The sequence below is a fragment of the Tripterygium wilfordii genome, chromosome 14 (assembly GCF_013401445.1).
Source record: "Tripterygium wilfordii isolate XIE 37 chromosome 14, ASM1340144v1, whole genome shotgun sequence".
Taxonomy (NCBI): Eukaryota; Viridiplantae; Streptophyta; class Magnoliopsida; order Celastrales; family Celastraceae; genus Tripterygium; species Tripterygium wilfordii.
Genome location: NC_052245.1, coordinates 11,931,089 through 11,954,671, shown reverse-complemented (window position 1 = coordinate 11,954,671; position 23,583 = coordinate 11,931,089). Strand labels below are relative to the sequence as shown.

At 40.4% G+C, this 23,583-nt stretch overlaps 2 protein-coding genes across 3 annotated transcripts; one reads left to right on the top strand and one right to left on the bottom strand.

The window, feature by feature from the left end:
- Positions 1-1,449: 1,449 nt before the first annotated feature.
- Positions 1,450-5,020, bottom strand: LOC120014601 (probable serine/threonine-protein kinase WNK9). Of its 2 annotated transcripts, XM_038866594.1 has the most exons (7): positions 4,565-5,019; positions 4,409-4,446; positions 3,951-4,178; positions 3,611-3,831; positions 3,277-3,434; positions 2,799-3,183; positions 1,450-2,683 (listed from the first exon to the last, which is right to left on the bottom strand). In XM_038866594.1, exons 1-7 carry the CDS (start codon positions 4,637-4,639, stop codon positions 1,641-1,643), a joined length of 2,148 nt encoding a protein of 715 aa, XP_038722522.1. In that variant the 5' UTR covers positions 4,640-5,019; the 3' UTR covers positions 1,450-1,640. The 2 variants fall into 2 exon arrangements, with proteins under 2 accessions (XP_038722522.1, XP_038722524.1); XM_038866596.1 differs by lacking the exon at positions 4,409-4,446 and having other exon boundaries at positions 4,565-5,020.
- A 2,968-nt stretch (positions 5,021-7,988) lies between these two features.
- LOC120014603 (5'-nucleotidase SurE-like) lies at positions 7,989-22,639 on the top strand. Its single transcript, XM_038866598.1, has 10 exons — positions 7,989-8,219; positions 8,562-8,656; positions 9,171-9,235; positions 9,625-9,668; positions 10,170-10,247; positions 10,505-10,658; positions 11,694-11,870; positions 12,617-12,676; positions 12,778-12,934; positions 22,305-22,639. The coding sequence occupies exons 1-9, from the start codon at positions 8,071-8,073 to the stop codon at positions 12,886-12,888; spliced, it is 933 nt and encodes a 310-aa protein (XP_038722526.1). The 5' UTR covers positions 7,989-8,070; the 3' UTR covers positions 12,889-12,934; positions 22,305-22,639.
- Positions 22,640-23,583: the final 944 nt, after the last annotated feature.

Genomic DNA, 23,583 nt, shown 5'->3' with positions numbered 1-23,583 from the left:
TCTGTTTGGTTACTCGGGCAGTTTTGTCCGAGTTTCGGATTAGTATATTCCAGCGAAAATTTTGTCTCTAGCACGTGCACGGCAAAAGGAAAATGGTTAGGCCTGGATCATGACAGAACAAATTGGGGGCACTTGCCTAAAGCTCACATGCTTTACAGGCCCAAAATTCGGAAGACCCTCTACTGATTTGGAGGCCCATAATTCAGAAGACCCTCTAGTGATTTGGTTTGGAGGCCCATAATTCAGTTTCTTCAAAAAAGTTGTGCAGTGATTCTTTGACCGGTAACATTTATGTTCCTACTCTCCTCCCATGGTTTTATTTCAAGAAATTATCTCGCTTCCCCTATTGGAACTCATGATCTCATGAAGATAGAAAAATGAGTACCCAAGTGACCAACTAATCTTATGAGGATGGGTTTGTGCATCCAATGGATTGTCCGCTATGTGTACATCTACTAACATTCCTACTCTTCCTCACAATTTTATTTCAGTAATTTTTTCTACCCCACTCAAATTCATGATCCCGTGGAGGTGGAAAGTTATGTCGATTATGATGTGTGGCATCATATATACCTTGCAAACCCTACCGAATTACTCAAGTACCGTAATACCAAACACGGCCTACCCACTATTTGGTTGGGAAGAAGTCATGTCAGAGTGAGGTTAGGGGAAGTCGAGCAATATTCAATGTAAGTGACTAAGCAATGGTAGGTTTGTTTTTTTTACTTTTGTATTTGCTTTTCTTGTTTGCTGAATTCGACCCAAATAAAGAGACTTTTTGAGCCACAATAAGAAATCTGCCTACTCGTGATTATAGGTTTGCTTTAAGCTTCTAATTATATGCAAAAGTATACACATCTCCTACGCAGACATTGGACCATGTGGCTGCAAGTTTAAAGGTGAAAGTCACATTTCATCATCTTAACATCAATCATATGATGAGAGAGCAAAGAAAAAGCAGCTCAAAGTGTAGCAAAATAACAAATAGTGAAGAACATAGCACAAAGTGTGCACTTTTTTTTTTTTTTTCTTTCCGTTGAACAGCTGTGTGAGCTATAAATTCGGGCTGCCAACTCAATCCGTTTCGTGCTAGTGACAGGTGAGACCGGGCGGAATTCTGTGTGGGAATAGTATTGAAACTGTTAGACGTGAGAGTTGACGCAATTACCACTGTAATAAGCCACAGACTTCATATAAATATCTTAAAACCAAGGTTGGACACTTGAGCGCACAGAACTTCACATGGCAGAGTTGTTGGGTTTGGGTTTATGAAATACAGTTGAACAAATACTCCAAAGTCAGATTACTTGGACTTTTAGACCACCATCCCATGATTTGAATAAAGTGATAGGTAGAGATCTGTGGGAAAATGCTTTGAATCAGAGACTATAAACTATGTTAAGATTTTAGAACATTTCCCACAAACCCTCCTGTCAAACATAAAGCAGGTTTCAATGGAGACGGTTCTTTCTGAACAAATAAAATGGAGGATATTGGAAACTTGTTATTTTAGTGTTACTTGAAAATGTACGTCTACTGCCTCAACTTTTAACCTTCATATCTGCTTGTACAAGCACCCATCGCATCCTATGAGAGTGGGGTGGTAACTAAGATGAAGGGTTTACAAAATTTTATAGCCGTTAAACATCTACAGCATCAACCGGAAGAGAAGTAGCCCTTTGAAGAGAATGTGGAAGCAGAACTCCTGTGTAGAAACTTTTAGCAGTGATGATTTCATCCGGACTTAAACTCCCATCGATTGCCCCACACATTTGGACCTCTGGGGAGTCAGGGTGGCTCTTGTCAGCATGACCGGCAAAACCAGAAGTTAAGTGCTTCTTTGAGGCCAAATAAGCCAGGACATGTTCACTATTTTCAATCCTTACTTGGGGTGAGATGGGAGGCATGGGAACCACACTCTTTTTTCTGTGTCCCAAGTTAGCAGAAGTTAGGCCTGATGATTTGGACTTCACTTTCATTTGTTGGTTCGTAAGCTGCCTTAACTGAATCTGATACCTAGCTTTAAGCCACCTTAGTTCCTGCCTGATTTCGTTTTCATAATCATCGGAGAATGCATGAGATGCAGGAGGATTTGAAGAAGAAGATTTTCTTCCTTTGGATTCTCCTTTTCTGTCAATATTTATAACTTTCTCTTCTTCCTCACATGGTTGGTCGTCCAGTAAGTCGTATGCTTCGTTGGAACGGATCTCCCTTGACTCATGTAAACTTGTTTCCCATCCGTCTCGCTGAGCCCAGATATCAGTATAGTTGATATCATCTGATTGGCCCGATGAATCTTGTGGATCATGTACTGCACATTGTTCTCGCCCTTCAACTTGGTACGTAACCTCCTCAAAACGCCCATGAACAGCAGCACATCCATGCTTAGAACACTTCAGAACTTGCAGGTTCTTAGAAGCTGATGCATTATCCAATAAGTAACCATTTGGAGTGCAATGGTTACAGATATTTTCACTTGCGTGCTCCGGAACTTCCTCTGCTCCCAAGCCCTGGCTACCCTGATTCCATTCCGGTACCAAGGCAGCAATTTCACCATCTATCATTTCTGCTATTTTCATAACATCTTGCTCAGCAAAATCCAGCTCAGCAACCATTTCAGTTGCAACACTCAACGCGGTGTCACTCTTAATGTCAAAAGGAAAGTAGATATTTCGGATGCGTCCTGCATAGAGCAAGGAATGTCTCAATATGGTTTCTCTAATCCATTAGTAATTCAACATTTACAGAAAGATAAGTAATAGTAACGAGACAACACGGAGACAGTTTGGAATTCTAACCGTCTTTATCTGCAATTCTGAGCCTCAAAAAGATGCCATCATCATCTCCCACACTTCCTTTGATTGTAATATCGACGTCTGCCAGATGTTCATCCATCTTAAACTCAAGTGGATTATAATCAAAATCATCCTGTGGCACATAATCGCTGTAACTAGCATACTGTTGATGGTCATTTCCATACGTAGGAGGCTGTAGAGGATGGCCTAATTCATCGTATTCTCTTAGATACAATAGTGGCCTCGAATCAGAAGAATCATCCAGAAGAAAAGGGTCTTTCAACAGCTCCATGGCAGTAAGCCTGCAAGGCACAGTAGCCAAGCATTTTTCAACAAATTGTCGCACCTCTGGATCCTTCACTTTATAAAGAGCTTCTGGTTTCTTCCCCTGCAGATAAAAATTGCACCACTGCGATGAATGAATTGGTATTTTGACAAATAATCGGGTCGAAAATTTACTATAGAGGTTCAGAATTCCTACTGATATAACTTTCTTGTAGATTTGAGCAGGGTGGGTGCATTCACTGTATGGATATTCAAAGGTTACCATCTCCAAGATGCACATACCAAAAGCATATATATCCACTAATTCATTGTATTCCTCTTCATACACCTCTGGAGCCATAAATTCTGGCGTTCCTGATCAAAAGAAAACCCAAAAAACATGAAACAGGCCAAAGATTTCCCATCCAGAATATGCAGGTCTTGGAAACCAGCTCTAGTAAATGAAATTTGAAGCATTCTTCATGGTTTTGCATAAGATGATAGGAATGGTAAGAGAAGTATGTACAAAAGAGCAAACACTCTCAACCTACCAACACATCTAGCAGCATGAGATTTGCGGAGAATCGCGGCAAGGCCTAGATCACCAATCTTGATTTCTCCCTGGTTTCCATTGACAAAAATGTTATCGCACTTGAGATCTCTGTGGATAACAGGAGGTTCACAGCTGTGGAGATAAAGAAGACCCTTCAAAATCTGTCTACACCAGTGCTTGACAGCTCTAATGTTCACTTTTTTGTGCTTCACTCTATACCTATACAGAAGCATTACATCGAATAGTTGGTAGACCAATTAAAGACCCATATGACAGAACAAGAGAAACTGCAACAAATAAAAGATCAAAGGATTGATGAACAGTTTTGTAATGCTTACTGTCTTAGAGTACCAGAAGTGAACATTTCTGTGACGAAGTTAATGTTCCTGTTAGCAATGTCAACCCAGGAAGTATACAACTTCATGATGTTTTCATGTTTCAAGGTCTTGAGTAGGTGAATTTCACAGTACAACCTCTCCATATCTTCAGGTTTTTGCAGAAAATCATGAAGCTTCACCTGATTCCATGCCACCTCAATCCCTTCATACTCGTCAAAGGCTCTGTAACTGCAAAAAAAAAAACCAAAATATGAAACGGAATGGAAAAACTGTTAAAGACCCATCAGTTCAACACAAAGAAAATCCCAAAAATGGATCTTCTGCAGCAACTTGAGAAGATAAATGGAAGACAACCATCAATTTAATTCAAAAAAAAATTTAAAAACAAAACCCAAAATCCATAGCCATATTTAGCATCAAACTGAGAAGGTCAGGCAGAGAAGAGAAGAGTCTCATACACTATTTTGGAAGCTCCTTTGCCAAGAATTTCATTGTACTGCCAAAAGATTACACCTTTAACGCTTAGAACAAAGATTCGAATCGTATACAAAGAAAAAAATGCAAGATTAAGAACAACCCACAAGTGAGCAAAAATGGGTATAATTAATTCCTACCCTTCCATATCTTCCAGTAGGATCAACTTCAACATATTCAGAGTCATCTGGTTCAAACGTCGTAAACCCATTCATTCCTTGGCTTCTGTTTGTGGTTCAAACACTATTTTTCACTCTACAAGTCTTTAAAAGAGACCGAGAGAGGGGAAGGGGGAAGAAAAGGATAAGTCACTGGGTCTTTAATAGAGAAAACAAATGGACTGCAAAACAAGACTAGAGGTGCCCGTGCCTCGGGGAGTTCATTAAGACGACAAAAGTTGTTTAGCCAGTGCCAGCCAACTGCACATAGCCAAGTAGCCAACAAGGCAGAGCATATCGCAAAGGTCGTACACAAAATTTTCTCAAGAAAAGAAAAAGGTTCCACACGACCTGACAAATCAGCCTTTCTCCTTTTCAAAGCTTTCTTGTTTTCTTCTCTCTGTTTCTACTTCTTTTGTCCAGTTTCCATCATCACGAGCTGTAAACAGAGACTAACACGAGCGACTCCCATAGATTCAACGTAACCATTACGATATGTTTGGAAGCCGAACTATATTTTGTTCCATTCTAGGTTCAGTTGTTGCTTTGTTCTAATGTTGAGAATTAGTCTATGACCAAATTTATGAAATCAATCTGTTACGGTCCGTTTCTTTTTTCGATTTTTTAAAATATATAATTAATAGACTGATTGATCGGTTATTGATCGATTCTTTCGATTATCAATCGGTTCTTTAGAGAAATATGTAAAAATAAATAAATTAAAATAACGGACCGATCGATTCGGTTTCGATTATATCGATAACTTCTGTACAGTCCTACAGAAAATTCTCTTTCATTGTTTAAAATGTTTTATACAGGTATGGAACAGTTGAGATCTGGGTCGAGGCTCAGTGTGACAATATAACACAAGATGACAAGTTAAAATCTGAAATTTAACTCACGACCCCCGTTTATTCGCTTGGGTTGAGAGTTAAAAGAGTCAAGTTTAGAACAATCACAATGGTGTGATTTCGTTTGAGTCAACAAAATACATTGGAGAATGTGTTTTGTTGATATGTTTGGATATTTTGATGATGTGGTTTTGTCAACAAAACGTATTGATACAATGGTATAAATTTATTTGTTTTATTTTTTGTATAATAGAGGTGGGATCCCCCAGTATTGATTTTGATGTAAAATGTAAAATGTGTGTTGTGAGACTCACAAATAAAGTCAACATGTGAGTCAACCAAAGTCACCTCCTCTCTGCATGGCACAACAAAAAAAAACCATTAAAATGTAATTATTGTATCAATCAATTCTTCCATGCCCCATTAAATATTACTTTTTGTGCCATGTCCCTTAAAATACAATTATTGCAATTACTCTTACTATTCAAACGACCCATTGTCTTTATATACATCAGTTCCACAAAATATAAAAAAACAAATAATGAAGAAAAATCAACTGTAAACGAAAGACCAAACTCCAAAAACCCCAAATAGGCTAAGGTTGTTTAACACTTTAACTTCACCATATCATCCCAACCAATTCTACTACCCAAATCAGTTAAAATTGCGGATTATTAATTGTTTTTTCCTGTCACCGTTCATGTACACTCGCAATGAATTACATCATATATATATATATATATATATATATATATACACATACATACATACATATATGTATATGTGGGCTTGATAGTCTGCCCCTGCGTGGGCTTGATTTGTGCCTCCTGCGTGGGGCTTGTTGACACCTGTACTTTCATAGGCTTGATATGGTGGTGTGTCGTATATTGTGTTTGTATTTGTACTAAAAAAAAAAAAATGCAGTCATCGCAAAGGAATAAATGTACACATGCAGAGAATGGGAGATAGTTTGGTTGGTCAGGTTGTCTGCCCAGGATCTTGAGGTCCAGGGTTCTATTCTCACCATAGGGGTTTGAGATTTTGATAGTTTTCCATCCGATGTGGTGGCTTTCATACCCCTCGGACATGACTTAACGGGTGTGGTCTGTGGACCTTTCAAAAAAAAAATGTACACATGCATACAGATTAAGAAAATGCATGTTCACCCTAATTTTAGGTCATCCACTGAAGCAAAGCACGGCCAATACAAGGACAAATAGATAGAACTGACATGATTGCTTGTTTGGGCAGCAAACAAGGTAGGGTGCCGCCAGCGGATCCACTAGAAAATTCAATCTTCTCGCAATTTTTTCGTTAGTATTGAAAATCAATGTTTTCGTTCTACCAAACTGAGCGATAATGATATTCAATCAAGCATGTTCAGTGGCATGCATCTTCTTCGCTCAATACTGTGTTCTAGTGGGCTCATAATTAAGATAAAAAAAAATAAATTAAAAACTACCTAAAAATGTGTTTCTAAACAGACAATAATCATGCCGCTAATTCATTGTCCTTGTCGTTAAAAACAAACATGAACCTATGAGAAAGCAATATTCCAGCTAACCAAAAATGTCCTTGTAAGGTGACTTTTCTTTTAATCAACGCAGCAGGTCTTTTATTGAATTATGATTCTTCGTTATAAATACACGTATATATATTTTTCAAATGTTTGAAAAAAAAAATGAGAGTATTATAACGTGCATGCATAGAAGCCCAGTTAACAGTCTTACAGAAGCCCACGCACTGACAACCGGTCCATGTTTTAATAAATCATAATGCGGCCCAAGCCCATTTCACAAGAATCCATGCCTGATTAGCCCATTTTTATGCGCTTCATTTTTTAAAATTATTTTTTTGTCCGAGACACGACAAGAGACGTGTAGTAACGTGAAACTCCGAATATTCTCCACTAGTTTTTGTTTTTATTTGATAAGTATATTCCCCACTAGTTAAATTGCCAATTGGAACAAAACATATGCCCCAATTATTAGATACAAGCAGTCAAGCATAAATCCATTTACAAAAAAGAAGAAGGGAATATCGAATACTACACCACAAAAAATATAATTTTACTGATTCTTTTGTTAGCTAGTGCAAATTAAGCATTTAAATATTTTGCTAAAATGGTGTATAATAATTATTTTTTGTTAAAAATTGATTAATATACGTGGCACACATAATTCCTTAAGCAATGACGCAGGACATTTGGACCATTTGTTCTGAAATCCCTTAATATTAATTCTAACTACAATTAGATGTCATCTAACACCCAAAAAAACAGGTTAATTATATTGCGCACTTTTTCATTCTATCGTCCACCCATTTCGAAGTCCGAAGCAAATAAGTAGTAGGATTGGTGAACAAAATTGTGTCAGATTGAATCGAATTTTAAAACTGATCATTTGATTAGTTATTGTCAAATGCACGGAAAATTAAAAAAATTGACCAAACCATAAACAATGGAAAATTAAATTTATGTAAAAAATGGACAGAAAATTACCGTGGTAGCCACCCCTTATAAATAGTCATTACAGATATTGTGATTTGTGCCACTACGGATATTTCCATCCGCGCACGGTTTTCTTGTGCTTTGCGAAGCGCGAGCTCACTCTCTCGGCCGACTTTCCACTCTCAAAAATGGAGAATAGTACCGTTGTTAACAACGATCAGCGGCCGACGATCATGGTCACCAACGACGACGGTATCGATGCGCCAGGACTCCGCGCTCTCGTCCGCGTTCTCGTCTCAACGAATCGCTACCAAGTTCTTGTTTGCGCCCCTGACTCGTACGTTTCTCTCGTTCCTTTTAGATTCTGAGCTCTGATTGATTATGTCGAGAATTAGTTCTGATGATCGTGAGTTCTAGTTGGATAATGCTTCATGCTTGCTCGCAGAACTGTCGCATGATTTCCATATGTCGGTTAGCATCAATTTCTGTGGTTTGCGGGCTTGAATAGTTTATGATTATTTAGTTCTTGGTTCAACATTAGATACTTATGATGAGCCATCGTGAATGTTTGTGGATGCTAGGAAGAAAATGCGTTATCGCAACTGATTCAAAATTAAATATAACGCCTTCCAAAAATTCTATTATGCAATAGCTTATTCCCAAACTGCTCGATTTCCAGGGAAAAGTCGGCAGTGAGTCATTGTATTACTTGGCGTAATCCTATTTCTGCTCAGCGAGTAGATATTGATGGAGCAACAGCTTTTGCAGTTTCTGGTATGTCTCCATTCTGTCATATCATTTTTCATTTTTTTTTCCTTTATATTTTGGATGACGTTCATATTATTCATAATTCAATTTAAAAGTCCCTTGGACTACTAGCATTAAGATATATGTATGTGATTTTCAGTTGATGGAGATATAAAATTGCTGTGACCACAAGATAAAAAGTATCAGAAATGTGAAAACTTGTATGCTGATGCCATAATATCAGGCTTGTCAAGCCCCTTCCAGAAAACTGAATTTCAAAACAAATGTTGGTACTGCTTTTCCTCCTGCAGTTGCAGAATATGGAATACAAAACAGATGATATTGGCCCACGGCTTTTGGCTGTTGCGTGACATATTTAAACCTAAACGAAAAAAGTGGACAGGAAATTTTCCCTCATTTATCACTGTTGAATATTTTAATGTGCATTATCACTTTCATGCTTATGCATTGCTTGATCCATTAAGTTGGTCTAGTAATTTCTGATGAATTTCAACTCTTTTTTTTTTTTTGTCTTTTTCAGGCACTCCGGCAGATTGTACTTCTTTAGGGATCTCCAATGCTATCTTCCCCATGATCCCTGACCTGGTGGCTCTCCTGTCTTTGATGAGTATTTATGGGGCTTTCAATGCCATCATTATTTTGGAGAAGCAATAGTATAAGATTTCAATCAGTTTTCCTATTTGTTTCTGCATTACTTTCACGCTGATGACTTTATGAAAGCTCTTATGTAATTTAAATTGGATACATATATCTAGTAAAACATCTTGACATTGACTGTTTATTTTGAAATTCTTTGTTTCGTGGTACTTATAATTGAGGCATTGTTGGTGTCAAGTAGTCTCTTCATGGTGAATAAACCCACTGCCTGTATCCTTTTGCTTGGTTTTGGCAGTTTATCTGCACACTGTGAAGAGTTAAGCTTAGAGTTGTTCTACATTGCTTTCTGTTAATTGATCTCCATTTTTTGTGAACAGGTAATCAGTGGCATAAACATGGGGAGCAACTGTGGTTATCACATGTGAGTACTGAGTAATAATTTCTTTGCCCTGGATTTCCTCTGATTTATTTTGTGATCATCCTTATGTTCTCAACTCATACAATGAGAGTTCTTCCTAACTATAATCATTAATCAAACAAAACATGGATATTCATACCTATGTATGTTTTGTAGCACCTAAGTTCATTTGCATTGTATGTTTACGGTTTAAAGAAAAGAAGAATCATGACACAGTTAAGGATAATGTGGAAGAAAAAGAGAATCAGGTTTGTTCTATGGTCATGTTAATGGTTCCAAATTCAAACAGTCATCAAGATACATTTTCTTTCAAAAGATTAGGCATAAAGTAATGTGTTTCCATTGCCATAACTTCAAAGCACCATATGAGCAAAAGAATTGTTAAATTTGCTCAATTAATTCTCATAGACACAACCACTTTATAACTAGCGTTTAAAACTTGTTTGGGTTGTTAGGTGAATTTTTGCTCAACTTTTCTGATGGGGTCCCTTACTGAAATTGCAGCATTTACTCTGGCACGGTTGCTGGTGCTCGAGAGGCTTTTTTTAATGGCATACCTGCTATCTCTATGTCATATGATTGGTGAGTAGATGTGTCTGATGGCTAATTACTTGATTAATAGGAAAAGTTTGTTGAAAGTTAAAAAGTTGGTGACAGATTTACTTGGGCGCTAGATTTTATATGGGGCTGAGGCCCATGCTCTGTTATGGCCAAGCTTTATGGAATTTTCCTATTTTCATCTTGCACTTCTCTCTTAAGTCATGATGGTAATAGAGGCTTTTGGTTTCTTATGACTAGTTTGGTCGTAAAAGGTTTGACTATTTTTGATATGGATGTAGGGTTGGAGGCAAGAGCAATGTGCAGGACTATAGTATTGCTGCTGAAGCTTGCTTACCGATCATAAGTGCAGTTCTGACAGAGATTAAGAATCAGAATTATCCTCTAGGGTGCTTTTTGAATATGGATTTTCCAACTGATATTGCAAATCATAAGGTAAATTCTGGAATAGCTCATCAATATGTTGCTATTACATCCATTTGAGAGTATGCTTGAGGTAGCCTTCTCTATGGGATGTATTTTTTTTCTTGTTTCTCATATAGGCCTTCCTTAAAAGCGAGGTTTTGGTAGAAAAGGAGGCACTGCTTTCCAGGAATTAGTAAGTGGTATATTGGTGAGAAGTCACTTAGGCTTCCTCTGATATGTGCTTACGAAGTTTTGTTCGTAAGCTTTGATCTGATTTTGGCTTTTCTTTCTGTGTTTTTTGCTCTGCCTTTTGCTTATTTGGTTTACTGAAGTTGTCCATGGGGAACTCTGGACAACTATGGTGACTCTGAGTCTGCATGGTGATGTCGGTTTCCCTTGCATATAAATGTAATGAACTTTGATAATGGTTCAGTATGAGTAGAAATTTTAAAATTAAGATAGAGATTTTGAGGAGGTTGAAAGTGAGGATGGGAGTGTGTTGTTAAGAAACCTTCTACTCTAAAGGTTCCTTTCTTTCTTATAAATACATTTGCTTTTTTAGTTGGTACTATTTTCCTCAATATGAAATGCTTAATGGAAGGCTGATGCGAACCCAAGGAGAAGTAATAGGATGCGAAGACTACAAGAGAGGGGCTGGTGTGCAGCAGATGTGAATTAATTCCATATTTATCTATATTTTGTTTTCTTTTTTTCTCTACTTTCAGGGAAAATATAGATGGTCCTTTCTAGAGTTTGGATGTGTATCAAAGAGTGGAGAATATTGATTCACTTGGGCTACGCGTAGAACATTCTGTGATTCTATTCTAGAGATTGTATTAGGATTCATTCTGTGCATCTTAATACAATCAAAACTATCGTTTATTTATTTCTTAGCGTATGGAGTGGCGGTAAGACTGGTTGGATCTTGATCTAGGTCCTCAACAAAGGCTAGCCAAGTAAATTCAAGAGTATACTTACCAATGAAAGAAGTGCATAAATCTCTGTCAGATGTTATTTGGATGTGGTTTTGATGCTGTTTTGTGTTGATTCTTGTGCCTCAAAAAGGGGTATAAGCTGACTAAGCAGGGTAAAAGTATTTTTAAAATGGGCTGGAGGCAAGTTACGGCTGATACACAAGGAGGGAAAATGTTATCAACGATGACTATGGAAACAGATTCAGCATCAGCTGCAAATTCTGATTTAAGATCTATATCACAGGGACATCTGCTGTTCAAGAGAGAAGTAAGCCACTAACTTTCTTATCAGATGCATGTTCATAGAAAAATCTTTTATTTGTCTTCCTGCCAGTTGATTGTTAATATTTTGTTGTTCGGTGAACTTTTTGCTTCAAGTCTTTTTTTTGGCACCGGGGTGAGGTGGGTTTGTAGAGGGGAAGAATGAAGTATATTCTTAGTGGATTGGAAATTTGGAACCTGAGGCCTTACCCTTCAGATCATCTAATGCTCAACCTCTTGAGATAAGTTTGGTCCATTCAACTTAACGGAGATCAATTGGCAGGCTTGGATACCATGAAAAAGTTTTGCACCATTATGGCTTTTCTTAACCAACATGCGATTTGTATTACCTGATATATAAACAATATGAGTCTCTGTACAGTTGTAAAAAATTCTAAAGCAAAAAGTTATTACTAAAAACTTGAAAACAAACTAATCTGTCTCTTGTAAAAAACTGAAACATTTTGAATCTTAGATCTAAAACTTTTAGGTGTACCCGACCCCGCTCATTGCGGGAGTCTTATGCACGAGAGTTGTTCACATATATTTCACAAGCGAACATGTGGCCTAATGGTAGAGTTGTAGGGGTGCAACCTAGAAGTCATAAGTTCAATTCCTGAAATAGTCTCCCTACATATTATGTGGGATAATGTCTACGCACATCTTGCATATTTCCGAACCTACTCACTGTGGGAGCCTTGTGTATAGGTGTTATTTACCTTTTACCAAATGAAATGTCGTTAAATTTTCCAGGTAAGGGAAGCCCGAGGTGACAATGATGATACAGATCACCGTTCACTTCGTGAAGGATATGTGAGTAACTTCGCTAACTTGGTCAAACTTACCTCAATAGTGCATTCCATTATTTATTGTGATTCATTGGTTTTCTTTTTCTTTTCCGGTTTTTGTCCCAGATTACCGTTACTCCTCTTGGTGCCCTATCTCAGGCAGAGGGAGGTTACCAGGCATACTTCAAAGATTTACTACCAAGACTGGTTGCCTCCCTGTCTTCATCTGCCATATAATGTGACAAGATCCTTGTCATGCGTAAGAGGCCATAGCACATGCCCTGTAAGTTCACTTTAGCTACAACACATGCCTTTTGAGCTTTTTTCGTAATTTTTGCTTGGATTAGTATCACTATTGTCTATAACTTCGTCGGACACAGGTTTTGATCTTCTGCAACATGATTTCCTTTGTTTGAAAATTTCATGTGTTTTTGATTGCTTCTATTACAAACCTTGTAGCAGCAGTTTTAGGACTGGGGTGTTTTGTATTGAAATGTGACTATAGTATCAAAAAAATTTCAAGTCAAACCCTGAACAATCATGATTATTTTTTTAGAGCTCAAAAGACTCTTTTCCCCCCTTATTTTGTAACAACTAGTTTTACACTTGGAGGAGCACAATTAGCTCCAATGGTCAGGTTCCTCACCACCCTTCCTAAGGGCATTAAATAATAACAATAGTAAAAACTAGTTTTACAATTATTATATATGAATATTGGCATGTATGCTTTATTTTTCAAATGAAAAAATATATAAACTTACTGGAAAAGGGGAAGTCCACCAATAAATGTGTTCTTATTTGTCCATTTTATTTCTGATTCCTCATCTCTTTTGAGGGAGGGGGCAATCGAATCTTGCACTTTGCACCTTATTTGTCCAGTTGAATGGCCATTATATTGACATCTTTCGTTATGCGCCTTTTTGTCTTTGGATTGGTGGTTGCTTAATATCTTTATTATTTCTCTCTTCTTTTTTTATAGCATGATTGTTGATAGGATATTCTTGACTACAATGTGGGATAGAAGTAATAGTAAGGATAATGTGCATCAAATGAAGGTGGCACTTGAACATGTTTAGGGTTCATGTGAGGAAGTTAGGAAGTTGAGGGTAGATTCGAACCTTAAGGATGATGTCTTTAGGGATTATACTGAAAAGGTTGCCAGTGTGAGGATCCTCAGCAAGCAAAGCCGCTGTAGACCCAGACCCAGCGCCTTAAAATCCGTTGTGCTTGCCTAAGTCCTTAAATACCCCTTGGCCAATGGAGCTAGCAACTTATCCTAGTATCGCCCATTCGGTGGGCATATAGTGTTTGGAAAAGTATTTGAAATACGTTTTCATTTTGTTTAGGTAATTTGCAAATCTTGCTACCTCCCTTCTTCAGCTACGTGTTGATGTATTTAGGAGATTGTAAAATTAATGTGGACGTGGTCTATAAAAGTCCTTTTCCATTGGAAGTGCTTTATTCTTGATACGAAACAGGGATTGTTTCAAGATGGAAAAGGAGTTTCAGAAACTTTTAGTAAATTTCTTTGCTTACTTGTAATGCCCTGCTCTGAGGCGAGGTGTGGGGGTTACTATTCTGGATGAAATACCACATCGGTCAGGGATGGGTCTTGGGTGCAGAATATAACATGCTGTAGACCTTAAACTATTGTCCAATCTTTTCTGGTATGGGTCAGGAGGGTTGGGAACTGCCAGGCTGGGCTTGGTATGGGCCAAGTTCAGTGGTTGGTGGGGAGATTGGGCTTTAGTGGGTCGGGCTGTTACAGTTGGTATCGGAGCTGGTGCTGGAGCTGGAACTCTCTGACCTCCAGGTACTGGCGGTGCAAATCCTCTACCCTGTGGACAATCTCTCCTCATATGTCCTGGCAATCCACACTGGAAACATAACAGATTAGGACAATCCCGAATCATATGGCCCACCTTACCACAAGCATAACAATGCTGGAGCTGCTGATCCCGTCTCGGAGCCTGACCATGCTGATCCAATCTCCGCCTCTGCTGACCCTGTCTCTGCCCCTGCTGAACCTGTCTAGAACCCTGCTGTTCCTGCCTGGGTCCTCGGTAACCCTGCCTCCAACTCTGAGAACCCTGTCCCTGACTCTGCTGCTGCCCCCGAGTATCAGTCCTCTGTCTGTGCTGACTACTCTCGCCAGTAGCAGATGTAGAACTCTCAAGCTTCCTTTTATGAATCTCCCAGTAATCCTTAATCTCCACTAAAGTCCTCTCCACTCCAAGTGCCTTATCAATACACTCACGATAGGTGGTGATAGTCTGAGCCGCCAAATGAGGTGAAATCTTTGGTGACAACCCTCTCCTAAATCTCAATATCTTCTTTTCCTCTGTACAAATATACTCCTCCCCATATCGCCCTAACTCCTCAAAACGAGCCTGATACTGTGTCACTGTCATGTCCGGAGACTGAATCAACTCAAGAAACTCTTTAGCTTTAGCAACACGCACTGTCTGTGGTACATACTGTGCCAGAAAAGCAGTCTCAAACTCTGCCCAGGGCATGCCCTCTCTGCCCCGACTAACTGTCATCACCTCCCACCATGTAAAAGCCTCCCCCTCCAGAAACTCAGCAGCTAATAAAGCCCTCCTCTCCTCAGGAATCCGTAAGGAAGTCATCTTCCTACACAACTGGCGAACCCACTCCTCTGCTGCCACTGGATCTATCACTCCCCTATATACCGGAGGATTTGTCTTTCGTAACTCGGCTAGCTCTTTGATCGACGTATCAATTGCCAAAGGAGCTACCTGTGCCTCCACAATCTGTCCTACACCCTCCTGTAACTCACCCAAAGCCAGAACCCGTGCTGGAACCTCAACAGGAACCTGTAATGCAACTGGGACTGGAGCAGTCATCTGTGTCACAAGTCCTGTAACAGTATGCCCAAGAGCTCGTACCAACTCAGTAACATCTCGAACCTCCTGTCGTAAAGTAGTAACGACAGCCTCTACCCCCTGTGGTGCTAAATATCCCTCTTGATCCTCCCTAATATCATCTACTGGGTCTATATACACTTGCCGCCTGCCACCACCTCTCCCACGTCTTCCACCCCTACCACGTCTCGCACCCCTACCTCTCCGTCCTCTCCCCCGCTCTAATGGAGCCACCTCAGGCATACCCACCTCATCTACCTCCTGAGGCTCATCCGCCTCATGTTCTCCTCTACCCCGTCCATATCCTCGCACCCGAGTACTACGTGTGTCAACCATATCTGGAAAATATAACACATGTATACATAAATCTAAAGCATGAAACACCAAAAATAAAAACTCACCAGGTCAGTCGGGAAACGCATGATGTGTAGCCAACAAAATAACCTAGGTAACCTAACCACTGTCAGTTTATAAACCTACAGCTCCGATACCAAACTGTCACGCCCCTCTCTCCTAAGATACACCGAGGTGTATCTAAATCACAGGGACGTGACCGGCAGGGGACACCCCATCCCCTGAACCAGATCCCAAATCTCTGCTAAACCCAACAGACATAATAATAATAATAATAATAATAATAATAATAATAATAATAATAAGAACTACCATACTATCCACAAAGTACATCCACCTATACATATACAACAGCGAAATAATAAAACATATCTACCCGATACCAAACCGTATAGTATATACAAATATAATACAAAAAAAGTTCCCACACCCACTAAGAGTCAGCCCGAGGCTACACACCAGCTCACGCATCCCACTGCTGACCGCCATCACTTACATCCAACTCACCTGAAAGGGGATAAAGAAGAGGGGTGAGCCACAAAGCTCAGTAGGGCATAGAGAGGAAACGCCAATATCCATAAATAATAATGATAAATCCAGAAATGAAATGCATAGTATGCAATACAGGAAATATACATCCATCAGTAAGTCAACCAAATAGCACAATAGCCGATAAGGCTAAGCAACACTGGAACCACCAACACTGGTCTCCAGAAATCCATACACCAATCCAATCAAGTGAAATGATAGCCGATAAGGCTATCCAACACTGTAATCACCACATCAATCTCCAACAATCCATCACACCCTTGGACCCACCCTAATCCCCGTAGGGTGTCTCCCAATCCAGGTCCACACCGAAACTGGATGAGGATCGGGTATCCCGATAGCATAGCCTACACCAGAGGGCGTCCCCTGTGATGCACCCCATCTCAGACGGTCCACCGGTATATATCCGGTCTGTATATGTATATAAATCATCCATCAGAAATCCATATCTGATCATTTGGGCGCCTATATGGGCCCACAATCCACATCCACATCCACATCCACATCCACATCCAACACCTCCAATCACCTCACTCTCAGAAAACATATCAACAGTTATATATATATAACAGGGAATATAAATCAACATGCAAACAGGTCGTATTTCCACCCCCGGAAACCGACAAAACCATAATATCACCAGAGTCCGTAAACCGGAACTCTAAAGTCACATGCAAGAGTAAGGAAACCCCTACCTGGAAATCAGAGTGCTAAAACCAAGTACGCGTCCCAGACAACCCCTAACTCTAAAAGTTAACCTGCTCCGAATCTCAACCGTGACTACCGTCTACACCGAAAAACACGATATATGTAACCGAGTCAAAGTCAACAATCAAATAGTAACCGGGTCAAATAGTACCGAACCGGGTCAAATAGTACTCGACCGGGTCAAATCGGGTCAAATAGTACCCAGCCGAGTCAACTCGACGGTCAACCGAGTCAACTCGCCGGTCAACAGAGTCAACTCGGCCTGACTCGGCCTGACTCGGTCAACTCGCCGGAAACCCATTTAACCCCATCGTCGGCGATCCGACCACCCAAACCTGTCAAATCTTATATCAGATTAAAGAACTCGATGAGATGAACTCATAGGTACCTGAAACAAACCAAACCGTCGTCGGAATCGGCCGGATCGACCAAAAGAAATCCGAGTAAATCGGAACTTCAAACTCCGATATCTCCCAAACGACAACTCCGATCAGTGTGATTCTAGTTGGGTTAAACTCGTCTCGTCAATACGCTTCTTTTGACACCGGTGGTGTCGCTAACCGTCGTCGGACTCAGAAAATGAATAGTAAAAAAATAGATATACGGGAGAGAAAAGGAAAAAGAGAAAAAAAAACTGCGTAAGGTTTTTTCATTTTAAGTTTTCTTTTATAATAACTTTGACTTACCAAAAACACCCACCTGTCAAAAACACCCTCAACTAAATTGTTACAATTTACTTCAAAATTCATAACAAATCAAATTTAAATCTGATTTAAGTAATTTTTACTCCAAAAATTTTCTTTTAAAATTCCCCATTTATTAAAATATTTATTCACACTTTAATTTTATTTTCTTCAAATACCGATTCACCAACACAGAGGTTCACTCCACCTCAACCACCACGATAAGATACTATGAATAGTGTAAAATTAGACCAGGATATGACATCCTTCCCTCCTTAAGAAAATTTCGTCCCCGAAATTAAATCATACGTAGGTAGTAAATAAATCCGGAAATCTCTTTTGCATATCCGACTCCAACTCCCAAGTCGTCTCCTCCACTCCATAATGTTGCCATATCACCTTAACCAAAGGTATGGTCTTCGACCGTAGTCGCCTCTCCTGTCTATCCGTAATCCTAATAGGACGTGTCTCGAAAGTAGCGTCCTCACCAATCTCCAAGGTAGACCAATCTAATATATGAGAAGGGTCCCTATGGTACCTCCGTAACATAGACACATGAAATACCCCATGTACTCCTGATAATTATGGGGGTAATGCTAATCGATAAGCTACCGTCCCCACTCTTTCCAAAATCTCAAATGGCCCTATAAATCTAGGAGCTAACTTCCCCGCTCTCCCAAACCGCTGTACTCCTCTACGAGGACTAACCCTCAGGAAAACATGATCCCCCACCTGAAACTCTAGAGGTCTACGTCTCCTATCCGCGTAACTCTTCTGACGTGACTGAGCTGTCAGAAGCCGCTGTCGAATCACTGTCACTACCTCAGTAGTCTACTGCACCATCTCTGGACCCAATAATGGTCTATCTCCAACCTCTGACCAACACAACGGTGATCTACAAGGTCTCCCATATAATGCCTCAAACGGTGCCATCTGAATACTACTCTGATAGCTATTGTTGTACACAAACTCCACTAAAGGAATATGAGTCTCCCAATCTCCTCGAAAGTCTATCGCACAAGCCCGAAGCATATCCTCTAGAATCTGAATAGTCCGCTCACTCTGTCCATCAGTCTGCGGATGAAAAGCTGTACCGAAGTTCAGTTTCGTCCCCAGAGTATCCTGAAAACTGCCCCAAAACCGTGAAGTAAATCTGGGATCCCGATCAGATACAATACTCAACGGTACCCCATGCAATCGGACTATCTCTCGTACATATAATCTCGTCAACGACTCAATCGAATCTGTCTGACAAATAGGCATAAAATGAGCTGTCTTTGTCAACCGATCCAGAACAACCCAAACCGCATCATGTATCCGCGGAGTCTTAGGTAAACCCATCACAAAATCCATAGTGATATGCTCCCACTTCCATTCAGGTAATGGAAGCGGTTGCAATAATCCAGCAGGTCGTCGATGCTCTGCCTTTACCTGCTGACAGGTAAGACATCGAGTCACAGTCTGTGCCACATCTCTCTTCATGCCACTCCACAAATACTGCCTCCGTAACTCTCGATACATCTTAGTAGCACCAGGATGCATCGCAAATAAGGAGTAATGTGCCTCCTGAAGTATCTCCTCGCGTAACTCAGTGTCCTCTGGAACCACTAATCTGCCTCTGAATCTGACTCCACCATCAGTGCCTCTAACCCATCCCTCCATATCCTCAATGTCATCAAATAATGCATCCCCCAACTGTGCATCCAACACCCTCTGTACCAGGGTTGGACGAGCAATCAAAGTCTGTAAACTCAGTACATCTCTACGCTCCTCCACATCTAGTCGATACTGACTAAGTGTATCCACTAACCCAAACTCCTGAATAGCCAATCGAGCTGCAATCAATCTCCTACTCAAGGCGTCAGCCACCACATTGGCCTTGCCCGGATGATACTGTAAAGTAAAATCAAAGTCCTCAAGATACTCCATCCATCTACGCTATCTTTGGTTTAAATCTCTCTGTGTAAACAAGTACCGGAGACTCCTATGATCCGAAAATACCTCAAACCTCTCTCCATAAAGATAATATCTCCACTGCTTAAGTGCGAACACTACCGCAGCTAACTCCAAATCATGCACGAGATAATTCCTCTCGTGCGGCTTCAACAAACGTGAAGCATACTCAACCACTCTCTCCTGCTGTATCAACACACAACCCAAACCAACTCCTGAGGCATCACAATATACTTGATAACCAATACCCCTGTCGGGTATCACCAACACTGCAGGTGAAGTGAGTCGAGTCTTCAACTCCTGGAATGCCTGCTCACACACATCTGTCCACACAAATGGAGTATCCTTCAGAGTCAACTGTGTCATCGGTGCTGCAATCCGCGAGAATCCCTCAATAAAACGTCGATAGTAACCTGCTAATCCCAGGAAACTGCGAATCTCTCCTACATTTTTCGGTCTTCTCCATGCCACCACTGCCTCTACTTTCGCTGGATCCACCGCTATACCCTCCTGAGAAATCACATGCCCTAAAAATCTCACCTGAGTCACCCAAAATTCACATTTACTCAGCTTGGCATACAATCTATGCTCTCTGAGCGTCCGCAACACAATCTCCAAGTGTCTAATGTGATCCTCCTCAGTGGCTGAATAAACCAATATATCATCAATGAACACAATCACAAACTGATCCAGATACGGTCTAAACACCCTGTGCATCAAATCCATAAACGCTGCAGGTGCATTGGTTAACCCAAATGGCATAACCAAGTACTCATAATGGCCAAACCTTGTGCGAAATGCTGTCTTTGAAATATCCTCCTCTCAGCACACTCTATAACCGCCTCATACTCAGTCAACCAATCCAATCCAAGAATAACATCAAAATCAGTAAATGGCATCACAAACAGATCTGCTCTAAACTCATGGTCTGAGAAACTAAATACACAGTCCCTACAGACACCACTAATCACGGTACCTGGTCCTAGTGGTGAATCAACTATAAAAGAAAACTTAAAATGAAAAAACCTTACGCAGTTTTTTTTTCTCTTTTTCCTTTTCTCTCCCGTATATCTATTTTTTACTATTCATTTTCTGAGTCCGACGACGGTGAGCGACACCACCGGTGTCAAAAGAAGCGTATTGACGAGACGAGTCTAACCCAACTAGAATCACGCTGATCAGAGTTGTCGTTTGGGAGATATCAGAGTTTGAAGTTCCGATTTACTCGGATTTCTTTTGGTCGATCCGGCCGATTCCGGCGACGGTTTGGTTTGTTTCAGGTACCTATGAGTTCATATCATCGAGTTCTTTAATTTGATATAAGATTTGGCAGGTTTGGGTGGTCGGATCACCGGCGATGGGGTTAAATGGGTTTCCGGCGAGTTGACCGAGTCAGACCGAGTTGACTCAGTTGACCGGCGAGTTGACTCGGTTGACCGTCGAGTTGACTCGGCTGGGTACTATTTGACCCGGTTCGGTACTATTTGACTTTTGACTTTGACTCGGTTACTATTGATACGTTGACTTTGACCAGTACTATTTGGCCGTTGACCATAGTTGACCGATCGTATTTTTACAGTATTTACATATATCGTGTTTTTCGGTGTAGACGGTGGTCACGGTTGAGATTCGGAGCGGGTTAACTTTTAGAGTTAGGGGTTGTCTGGGACGCGTACTTGGTTTTAGCACTCTGATTTCCAGGTAGGGGTTTCCTTACTCTTGCATGTGACTTTAGAGTTCCGATTTACAGACTCTGGTGATATTATGGTTTTGTCGGTTTCCGGGGGTGGAAATACGACCTGTTTGCATGTTGATTTATATTCCCTGTTATATATATATAACTGTTGATATGTTTTCTGAGAGTGAGGTGATTGGAGGTGTTGGATGTGGATGTGGATGTGGGTGTGGATGTGGATGTGGATGTGGATTGTGGGCCCATATAGGCGCCCAAATGATCAGATATGGATTTCTGATGGATGATTTATATACATATACAGACCGGATATATACCGGTGGACCGTCTGAGATGGGGTGCATCACAAGGGACGCCCTCTGGTGTAGGCTATGCTATCGGGATACCCGATCCTCTTCCAGTTTCGGTGTGGACCTGGATTGGGAGACACCCTACGGGGATTAGGGTGGGTCCAGGGGTGTGATGGATTGTTGGAGATTGATGTGGTGATTACAGTGTTGCTCTGCGTCATATGAGGCGAGGTGTGGGGGTTACTATTCTGGATGAAATACCACATCGGTCAGGGATGGGTCTTGGGTGCAGAATATAACATGCTGTAGACCTTAAACTATTGTCCAATCTTTTCTGGTATGGGCCAGGAGGGTTGGGAACTGCCAGGCTGGGCTTGGTATGGGCCAAGTTCAGTGGTTGGTGGGGAGATTGGGCTTTAGTGGGTCGGGCTGTTACATTACTAATATGCTAAACAGCTTCATATATGTAGGAATTGTGAGAGTAGGGTCTTGAGATATGCTTTCGCCTTACCGCTCAGCAAATGCTCCTTTGATGCAGGTCTCTCTGTAAGCAGACTGAAAGATGGTCAAACAATAAGTAGTGCTGTTACAATTCTCTGGATATTCCCGACCTGAAATCATCATCTACTTGCCTTCTGGATGCCGCGAATTACATGTAATTTTCATCATTTTTCCATATGGGACTCTCCGATGCTTTTACGATTCTCATAATCTCATGTCCTTATTATACTTTGGAAACTCTTATATACACTTTGGAGGGGTTCTTATGTGGTGAACTGGTGATACTACAGTTACATTGTGAGAGTAGGGTTTTGAGATATTGTTACCTAATGATTGAGATAAATCTCTGGTTTGGCAGACTTTAAGGGATTATCTCACTTTCTTTTTCTGTTCATGACCACTGAGTATCTTTCTTTTTAAAATGCCAAAATATTGTGCAATTCAAAAATATGGGCCGAATTTATAAATCTAGGCCCAATCCAAGAATGTAGCCCCTCAAACATGGTGGAACATTTTGCACTCCAGACTCCAGATCTCTTGCCCAAATGAAATTTCAATGTCGGATGCCAACATTGGATGGGCTTAATACACCCAATTGGAAAGCCGAACAGAGTGGTAACAGGTAACCTCATTTATTCACAAGTATTATTATGGGCACGTCCGTACCATAATGAACAACAGCTGTACTAGCCAATGACTCATACAGTACTCTTTTCACATAATGGGCCTCATTTGGACTACTTGGCCAACTAATGTCACGAGTCAGTCCAAAATAGTTATCTTATAAAAATCCCATCGACTCCTGTATATATATATATATATATATATATATATGAAATCTTTAAATACAATACAACTATACAAGGTACTTGGTGGGTCTATTTTTTCTTTCCTTTTTTCTCATTCTGAATTGGCAGTCGCCAGACAGTAGTAGCAAAGAAGGTAGGTGTCATGAGAAAAGGATACATGATGATGAACCTTTTTCAATGGGTGGGCCAGTAGTGCAGTCACAAAGGCACATGGGCCCCAAACCCAAGCCCATACAGACCAAGGAAATGGGTGAGACTCGTGAATTAACACCACTATATCCTCCTATGAATAAAGCTGTCTCTAACGGTTCCTAAAAACCTGCAAGAAATCAAATAAAAGTCCAAGCTAAAATGATTCTCCATTTGCTCACTTGCCAACTAAGCCCTAGCTTTTACAACGGTATAAATTTTTTTAAAAAAAATCCACGTCACTTCACTTTTATTAGTGATGGGTTGATAATAACCTGAGTGGGTGGGTTACCAATCCTTTTGACAAAGAATCAAGTT